At 35.7% G+C, this 9,870-nt stretch overlaps 2 protein-coding genes across 2 annotated transcripts; one reads left to right on the top strand and one right to left on the bottom strand.

Annotated features, from left to right (window-relative positions):
• Positions 1-1,896: 1,896 nt before the first annotated feature.
• On the top strand, positions 1,897-3,903 carry LOC126685945 (vicilin Cor a 11.0101-like). The gene is made up of 4 exons (XM_050379953.2): positions 1,897-2,470; positions 2,575-2,750; positions 2,846-2,926; positions 2,998-3,903. The coding sequence occupies exons 1-4, from the start codon at positions 2,071-2,073 to the stop codon at positions 3,715-3,717; spliced, it is 1,377 nt and encodes a 458-aa protein (XP_050235910.1). The 5' UTR covers positions 1,897-2,070; the 3' UTR covers positions 3,718-3,903.
• Positions 3,904-5,751: 1,848 nt separating this feature from the next.
• Positions 5,752-7,524, bottom strand: LOC126687900 (uncharacterized). The gene has a single exon (XM_050382453.1). The coding sequence runs from the start codon at positions 7,522-7,524 to the stop codon at positions 5,752-5,754; it is 1,773 nt and encodes a 590-aa protein (XP_050238410.1).
• Between the last annotated feature and the right edge of the window lie 2,346 nt (positions 7,525-9,870).

Here is a 9,870-nt window from a genome sequence, read left to right on the forward strand (position 1 = left end):
TCTGAGTGTATATATGGGATCACTAAGAGCGATTCACCGTCTCTGTACCTCCGCGGGATCCACGACATACCGGGATGCAATTCTCGTCACAAAGAGAAGGCGTGGCGATACGAATAAAACTCATGCATTGCTTATAACAGTTATCGTAACATATTTGATCGTGTTTGAATCCCCATGGCCAATTCCATGTCCATGCTTCTCCTACTTCAATTGATCCCATCATCATAACAATTGTTATCATTATCATTAAAGTAACTGTGTTTTTCTTACAATTTTCCATGCTTCTTAATTTCCTTCTTAATTTTTTTCTTTCCTTTTTTGTCTAATGATGTGTATAACAAAAGTTGGAGAGGTTGATTATTATTTTATAGGAAAAATTAGTTCTTCACACTATCAACTAATTGTTGTTTTGGTTAGTTGTAACTTTTCTTAGTACAGATTATCATTCCTACTAAATATAGTTAGTTAACCATGTTTCTCTTGTGTATGTATGTACAATTTCGTTTCCGTCAATTGGGTTGAAAATGGTTAAATTCATATTTAAATATTTTGAATTTGTTAAAATATAGAATTAATGCCAGCAAAATTTATGAATTTTTGTCAAACCAAATTATATTTGTTCGGTTTGATAAATCAGTTTCATTTTTTTTAAATTAAATACAAATATAGACTTTAAAATCAATGAATATATACATAATTAAATAGTTAATCTCTATATAAACTTATAAATGATATTCTAATACCAGGTTCACCAATGATATAAAGTGATATAGACACGGACGTTTTTTACGGGGTGTCAAAATTAAAAATACATAATATATTTTAAAACCAAAAATTTATATTGACGCGCGGTTGAAATGAACATTTTAATATACAACTACATGAATCTCATATCTAAAGTCGTGTTGATTAAGCTGAAGTCCTGGGTGTTCACGGTACTAGTGTCTCAACTCAACTCGATCTGATACCTTTCCATTCAAGATAACATAGCTGTATTTATCATGTATTTAATAAAAGTAGAATTTTATACAAACATCTATTGTATTTGTTCCTTCTGTTTTACAAACTGATCTTGTAGTATTATGGAAGACAAGTGAAAACCTTATACGGTATGAGAGCTATTCTAAATGTTATTCCTTGTTTTTTCAGCAAAAATTATGTTTCCTCAATAATGCATGGCAGATCAACTTATATTAGCCACAAGTCACCTTACCGCTGTAACACCGACCACAAACTACACCTTTCCTATAAATAACTTTCGAAATTATCTTGCTTAGAGGACTCAATTAATCCTTTCTTTATGTAATTGGCAATCTTTATGTGCTACTAATTTATTTAATTGCAAGACAAAAGTGCAGCAAAATTAAAAAAATTAGTAGCACATATTTATTGTCATTATTGCTATTTGAGTTAGTGGTAATAAAAATATGCCATAGAAAAATCATATTTTATAAATTTTGGAAATAGTGGCAAAAAATATATTTTAAAACATTTTATTTATAGTAGGCTCAGAAAAAATGACTCCCATATCCATAGTAATAAAATAATTTCTGATGTAGTGTCAGCAACTGAGTTTGCCGTAAAGACTTCAAACCAGTGACAAAATTGATTTTTATAGTGTGGTTTGAATATTATTTTTTTTCAGTTGAAAAACTCTTGTTGCTTAATTTTTAAATGTATATGAAAATTATTGAATGTGGATAATAACATTGACAGTCTATGGTTCTCAGTGATTTGAAATAGTCTGAACATAATTATTTGGTTTGATGTTTTTTCAAGTAATTCTCAGTAATTATTGCCTGTAAGGTGTCTCAACTCCCTCCAGTCTCTATATAGAGAGATTCTTCACACAAGAATTTTTTTGTGATGATCTTTTTTCTATGTTGAGCTGCCACGTGAAGTCAATTACATTGTAGATTTATCCAAAAAGTCAACCCGCTAACATTTACCATATTGTCAGCTTATCTTAGATTCTTGTCGCTGTTGTCGGTGTTCATCACTGATTATCTATTACGCGGAGATACAATTCTGAGCATGAACGACAAGTTGACATGACACTCGTCTTCATGCATGCAACTTGATTTCCTTCTTCTTCTACTCCGCGTCATCATAAAAAGCTCAACGCTCGTCTCTATCCTCCATAAAATAGCGTTGACAATCAGTATAAGTCTAAAACTTCAAGAAATGAAGCTTTCTTTTGTTTTACTTGTTTCTCTTTTTGTTCTTTGCGCTAGCTTAGCTCTAGCCACGACAGAACAAGACGAGAATCCTTATGTGTTTGAGGAAAAGCATTTTACTACAACATTTGAAGATCCACTTGGAAAGATTTCTGTTCTTGAAAAGTTTGATAAGAATTCAACGCTTCTGCATGGAATAGAGAATTACCGTGTGGGAATTATGGAAGCTAATCCCCAAGCATTTATAGTTCCAAGCCATTGGGATGCTGATGGTGTTCTCTTTGTGGCCAACGGTACAGTAATATCAATAAACTTTTTTTTTTTAATATATATGTTGCTAATTTGGAATATTACATTTTGTGTATGATATTGATTTTGATGGACTTATTAATTGTAGGACAAGGAACTATAGCTATGATCGAAGAGAATGAAAGAAAGAGCTATAACGTTGAGTTGGGAGATGTCATGAGGGTTCGAGCAGGAACTTCTGTTTATTTCATTAACAGACATGACAATGAGAAGCTTATCATTGTGAGGTTAATGCAACCGGTCAATCTTTCCGGAGAGTACAGGGTAAAAAAATTTATATAAACAAATTGTACTTGATTTCCACATCACATGCATGGGTATTATTTTGTTATACTGTCTTTATTTTATGATCCATGCAGGCATTTACTCCGGCAGATATTACAAAATCGGAGTCTTTCTACGAGGCATTCAGCTGGGACTTGCTTGAGGCTGCTTTCAAAGTAGGTACCAACATTATGTTAATGCAGGCAGTTACTTCAATTTTTGATCTTTTTTTTGTCCTATGAATCAGACTGATAGGAGGAAGATAGAACAAGTATTTAAGCAAAAGCAAGAAGCCATAGTGAAAGCATCTAAAGAACAAATCCAAGCTATGACGCACCGTGACCAACAAGAAGGTGGCACCATTTGGCCAGAATCATCAAGTGGCCCATTCAATCTGCTCCGCAAACGCCCTGTTCAATCCAACAAATACGGTCAGCTCTTCGAAGCCAAACCTAATGAGCACAAGGAGCAGCTCAAAGACCTGAACCTTGGCATCTCCTTAGCCAACATTACCCGGGGCTCAATGAGTGGTCCTTATTACAACTCGAGAGCCACCAAGATAGCAATGGTGCTCGACGGTGAAGGCTACTTTGAAATGGCCTGTCCATACGTTAGGGTCGGTCGGTCTCGCGAGGAAGAGAAGAGGGAAGGTCAACGTTTTACCAAAATAAGCGCAAAGTTGAGACGTGGCACAGTGTTCATTGTCCCTGCAGGTCATCCGATTGCTTCTGTGGCATCGGAAAATAGTAATCTGAAAGTAGTCTGCTTTGAGGTGAATGCAGAAGGCAACACTAGATTCTCCCTTGCAGGGAAAAACAATGTAGTGAAACGGTGGGAGAAAGAAGCGAAGGAGTTGGCTTTCGGTGTGCAGGCGAGAGATGTGGATGCGGTTTTTGGAAGCCAGGATGAGGAGTTTTTCTTTCCGGGGCCGAGAAAACAACAGAGACAAGGCCGTGCTGATACATGAAAGATTCGAGACCATTAGGGTTTGTAATGTGAAAAGTAGAAAATAAGGGAGAAGTGGTTTTTATGCTGTACATGTATACAGTCTTGAGGATCACTGCTGGGTAGTAACTACACTACTGTTATTATTAAATAAAATGCTATATTTATATGTACAAGTGTCTTATACATGCGAAATCTTTGGGTTAAATATTCTTAAGATCACCAAATTAGTTTATGGTGTTTTGACTAAATAGTTATCCAATTATAAAAATATTATAAAATGATTATCGAACTGTATGGCTTTTGTAATTGTTTGGCCGGAGACAAAATTATTGATTTGCAATGAAATTGAGACTCAATAACACTTGAAAAATGATTACCGAATTGTATGGCTTTTGTAATTGTTTGGCCGGAGACAAAAATGTTTGATTTGCATTGAAATTGAGACTTAATGTTGGTCCAGATGGCTTCTCAAGAAGGGGGGGGGGGTGAATTGAGAATTAAAAACTTTGGTAAAAATAGCTTATAAAAATATTCGAAAGCTAATGCAAGTATGATTAAAGCTAAACTGGAAATAAACAGATAAGCAGTAAACGAAGAACACTGAATTTTTATAGTGGTTCTGCAACTGCATACATCCACTCCCCAAGGAATACTTCTTGGGAATTTCACTATCCAGTTTCTTTTACGGGCAAGAAACAACAGCCTTGAAATACAGAGCTAAACACTACCCGTTCTAGTCTGATTTCCCAACCACTGGTTTTACCAAGATCCAGAAAACTTAAACCCAGTAAACTTATCACCTAGGTGTTTACAAAAACCTTTAACCGAAACTGTTTATGCAAAATAACTCGTTGAATACAAATCAACCTATTAAGTAAACCGAGTTAAGTAAAGCATTAAATAATGAAGCTCAGATTTAAAACAAAAGAGTAAAAAGCATCTTTTAGCAAAACATTAAAACCTCCATTGAAAAGCTTTGAAAAGATTGTTTACTCAGAAATCTTGCTTAAAAAGAAAGGTGAGGAAGATGGTCTATTTATAGAAAACCTTTTCTCTAAAAAGCCCTCAGATATTTACAAAGATTCCTTTAAAGATTTGCCACCTATCCAGTTTCTAGAAGCAATAGGAAAGAGAAAATGATTGCTTGTGAAGAAACCGTTGCACCAGAAAACAAGAGAATGTTTTTATTCTTTGTGTGTGCATGTGACTGAAAAGGACATTTTGATGATGTCACAATCTTTAAAACCGTTTTGATCAAAAGAGAATCAAAAACATTTTCTAGAGCTTCAGATTTTTAATGACTTTATTTAGCCCATTTACCTTTACAGATAAATCTATAAATTCTTGAGGCCCATTGTGCTTGATGATCCAGACTTGTTCATACTTTGTTCTTTCTTGATCTTTGACTATTCTTCTGCTTCCAGAATTAGCTTGAGCCTGGTTCTGCATTTACTCAAGTTCCACTGAATACTCCACATTAGCCTTACTTCTTTAAAGTTTATGTTATATCAAAAATAGGGGTAACCTTTAGCCAACAATCTCCCCCTTTTTGATAATGACAAAACTTTGAACAAGTAGAATGATTTAAGAGACAAGGAGTAAATCACAGTATGAATGAATGAGATGCAGATTTTCGAAAACTAGTTTGATTTCTGCTCAAATTAGCTCCCCTTGAATTTGTGCCAAACTAATTTTCAAGAGTTTCTTTAACTTCTTTCTAAAAAACAACTGCACGAAGACTCTTAATCAAATTATCTTGATAGAAGCAAAAAGTGGATAAGATCAGTTAGAATACATAAGACTTATAGCAGAAACAGCCATACTGAAAAGATAATGTAGAAAATTCTGCAAGCAAATGGCATTCATATTTATAACAATAAAGCACCACATAGCACACATTTACTCCCCCTTTTTGTCAGACATCAAAAAGAGAGTGGGGAAGAAACAAAATAGCTTGATAAGAAAATAACATCCATCATAAACAAAGATCAAAACATAAAGAAGCATAGTTTTAAAGATAGAAAAGTTCTAAACGAAACTAAAACAGATAGATTCAATCATCTAGGACAGCAGGAATGTCCTTGGAACCTATTTCTCCAGGTGAGACTTTGAGGGTTTCAAGCTTTGTGGTGGAACGGGTGGCTCTTTTAGACACAGAAGGGGGAATGCTGGACTGATCAGCTTTAGAAGCAGGTGAAGAATCAATTTCCAAAGGCTCAGTGTTTTCAGGATCAGCTCCAGAAGTACCCTGCACTACATCAATTCCTTTAGACTCTTTCTCAGCTTGCTTTAATGGAGATAAGGTAGGCATCATCAGATTCTGAATGTCCTTCTTTAGTCCCGACAGCCATAGATCCATGCTCTCTCTAGTAATCTTCTCAATTAGCAGAAATTTTTCATCAAGTAAAGATTGAATGTTGACTGAAGCTGCAACAGGTTCTTTGCTGGTATTAGCTTTTGCAGAATGACAAACAGCTTCATCTTTCTCCTTTGCTTTCAAAGCAAGGTCTTCAGTCTCAGTAACTGCATCATGGTGTTGTTGAGTATCTTCCACTACATCATCTTTCTTTTCGGATTCATCATAACCAGGTACCTCAGAAGGAGTTTTAGAATCCTTCTTTCTGTGGGCTGTTTCCTTTGGAACACCTTTCTTGGTTAGCACAATTTTTCTCTTCACAGGAAGTTTAGAAGGCCTGGTATTCACAGCCTTGATTTGAACTCCTAGATTTCTTTTCTTGTTGAGTGCTTCTTGCAGAGTCTCAAGATCTGCTGAGTCTGTCTCTTCTGAATTAACAGAATCCGAGATTTCCAAAGGCAATTTCTCCTTAGCAGATGCAAACACCTCTTTTTCAGAAAAAGAGTTCACTTCCTCTTCAGACAGAATCTTAATTCCTGAACTTTCCTTTTCAGTTTCCTCATCAGAATCAACTTTTTCATCATCACTAACAAGCTCATCATCATCCACAAAGTGAGTTGCTTCAATCTCTTTAGTCTCTTTGAATTTCTTAGTCTTAGACACAAAACTTTGTCCAATAACATCCTTCTCTTTTAAAGCAGTAGACATTTCTTTTGAAAAATTGATACTCAGGTGATCAAAAAGAACAGTTAATAACATGGCATAGGGCATACTCTTAGATTTAGAAGTGCTGGTCAGTAAGTTCATTATTAAGTAACAAAGATTGAACTTTTTCTTCTTAACAATGTGCCACATTAGACAGAGTTCAATACTACTCACATAATCTAAAGAGCCAGATTTTGGAGCAATAAAAGCAGTGATAAATTTGTGTAATACCCGATAGTTGGTGCTCAAGGAGGCAGAGGACACATCCAAAAGGCCAGCCCTTTTGCCTTCACAAATCTCCTTTTTGAAAAGATCTTCCTGAAAGTCTGAAGCTTTCTTAATCTCACTCTTCTTGGCTATTTTAGCCCCTCTGTTTGGTATACCGAATGCTTCAGAAAGCAAATCCAGCGAAATGACAAATCTTTCTCCTTTAAGAGTAACCTGGAAAGTTTCATCTTTTTCCATACTTAGAGAAGAGAAGAACTCTTTGACCAGTAGCACGTACATCACTTCCTTGATTTTTAAAAAACTCATCCAGCCCTGAAATTCAAACCATTGTCTGAAAGGCATTTCCTTTTTCCCAAAAAATTTCCAGTTAATGAACTTTGGCCTGATTAGAGAGTCACCAGCTGCAACTTCTTCTCTGACTCCTTTGCCTTTCATAGAACTTGCTTTTTCAATCTTGGATCTCTTTGAAATCGGAGTTTTGGAGGTAGATCCATCTGAAGTAACCACCAAGTTTCTCTTTTTACCTTTAATCACCATTATAGCAGTTGAGAAGGAATAAGAGAGTCGAGAGAGAGAGAGATGTAGACTAGGGTAAGTCTGAGAAGATGTAACTCTAATAAATCAGTCAGGAGTTTATTTAAGAAGAAACTAAAGGCCGTTTCTTTTTGAATTTTAAAAGCTGATCCTGTGGAGATTGCGTGTTAACAAGGCTGGTCACAATAAAGGAAAATCTTTCCACGTGGTAGAGATAGGTAGCAAGGACATTTTACCGTTTGAGAGGAAATCTAAAAGCCAAAGCACCGTTAGAAACAAATCATCTTTTGAACAATTTTTCTTTGAAATTTGAATTTCATGGCTTATGATAAGATTTATTTTCAAATTTTTGCTATTTGTGCTCAATGAAAAACTGATCTTTTTCAAGGAAAAAAAAAGCTGCACCTTTTTTTTTTTTTTTTTTTTTTTTTAAATAATAACTATTAAAGATAAGATTATAAAGATGCAAGATAAAAATAATTCAGAAAAGAGAAGTAGCACAGATTGATTACTAGAAGAAATCAAATACAAACTGAAAATGCATTTAAAACCCAAAAACAGGAAAGATATTATTTTGAGCAGAAAAAAAAATGCAGATGCATGACCAATCAACTTTCTAGGATCATAAGTCCTATCTCTCTACGAATCCTGCAAAAAGTTTCTTCATTTAAGGGTTTAGTGAAGATATCAGCAAGCTGTTTTTCAGTTGGAACAAAAATTAGCTCAATGTCATTAGCTTGAACATGATCACGAATGAAATGATGTCTGATTTCAATATGCTTAGTTCTAGAATGCATGACAGGATTTTTTGTCAAATTGATAGCACTGGTGTTATCACACATAATGGGAATCTTGGTGTACCTCAGGTTGTAATCTTCTAGCTCTTGTTTCATCCAGATTATTTGAGCAACACAGCTTCCAGCAGCTATATATTCAGCTTCAGCTGTGGATAAAGCCACAGAGGTTTGCTTTTTGCTGAACCAAGAAATTAATGCATGACCTAGGAATTGACATGCTCCTGAAGTGCTTTTCCTGTCTGTTTTGCTTCCTGCAAAATCAGCATCACTATATCCCACAAGATCAAATGAGATATCTCTTGGATACTGTCACGACCCAAACTATTGAGCCGCGACCGGCGCTAGGGAACGGGAGTGGTAGCTCCGGAACCCGTAGCAAGCCTAAAATCACAATTAATTTTTCGCAAATATAAAATAAACAAATAACAACAAACAACGGAAGCCAATACTCGTATATAACATATTACCAATTATACACACTAACTGTTTCAAAACCTCGCGGGCTCTAGTTACCGTACCCTGTACGAATTGGCCTCGCGGTACTATACACAGCAGTTAGTGTCTCAAACTGTCACACCGGCATCTGGGGCCGTGGATCATATACAAACACGTAGCCTATCAAAAACATATAAACAAAGACAGCAGTCGATATGTACAATCAAAATAAAACTGCTGACTAGGCTACTATTCTGCTGACACCGGACCACTACTGCAGCATTAACAGAAGTCATAAACTAACATATAAAGATGACTTCTGCACTCCAAAATTGGTCTCTAGCTAAGTCCACAAGCTAAGCACCTGAAAGACATCAAAGGTGAGGGGTCAGTATTTGGGGAAATACTGAGTGAGTTTGCATTTACTAACGGTATTAATATAAAAACATAGCATCGCATCTCAAGAAAATATTAATGTAAAACATATAAACAGGTATTTGATCCGTACGAAACTAATATCCTAGCATGCGACTCATCTCTCGAATAATCACATATCATTCAATCCAAACGTAAATATCAATTGCGAGTCCAACTCGCTGGTGGCCCAGCCACTAGATACGGGGACTTCCAGGCTACACCGTAGCCGAGTTCACTCTGCGTATCTAAATCATATACCCAATCATAAATATCAATCGCGAGTCTAACTCGCTGGTGGCCCAGCCACATAAATTTTATAATCATCAACAGCTCCCAGCTGTGTCAAGTCGTTTCTTAAATGCAAATATACTAGACTGACTCGATACTGGTGATCACACAGCCTATTGACACCCAATAGGTAGCTAGTTTCATCGGATCGCATACTAGTTCTTATATACAGAAATTAAATAAACGTATAACATTCAATCAAATCATATAACATGCGATGCGTAAAAACAGTGTACGTATTTATATAAAATAACTTTATATATAATACACGAAAGTAAAGTGCAACTCACAGTGACCGCAAACCAAGAAATGATATGATCGATCTGATGGTATGCCCCCGCTAGTCCGCTTCTACTGACTCCACTATTCGCTGACACGTCTGGTACATTGTTTTTGATTAGACGTGCACTTT

Source organism: Mercurialis annua, linkage group LG6 (genome assembly GCF_937616625.2).
Source record: "Mercurialis annua linkage group LG6, ddMerAnnu1.2, whole genome shotgun sequence".
Lineage (NCBI taxonomy): Eukaryota > Viridiplantae > Streptophyta > Magnoliopsida > Malpighiales > Euphorbiaceae > Mercurialis > Mercurialis annua.

Bases quoted from the DNA above. Each gene is read 5' to 3' on its own strand.
- LOC126687900 (XM_050382453.1), bottom strand. From the start codon at position 7,524: ATGGTGATTAAAGGTAAAAAGAGAAACTTGGTGGTTACTTCAGATGGA.
- LOC126685945 (XM_050379953.2), top strand. From the start codon at position 2,071: ATGCAACTTGATTTCCTTCTTCTTCTACTCCGCGTCATCATAAAAAGC. The intron at 2,471-2,574 runs GTACAGTAATAT...TATTAATTGTAG, and splicing joins TGTTCTCTTTGTGGCCAACG to GACAAGGAACTATAGCTATG. The intron at 2,751-2,845 runs GTAAAAAAATTT...TGATCCATGCAG, and splicing joins ATCTTTCCGGAGAGTACAGG to GCATTTACTCCGGCAGATAT.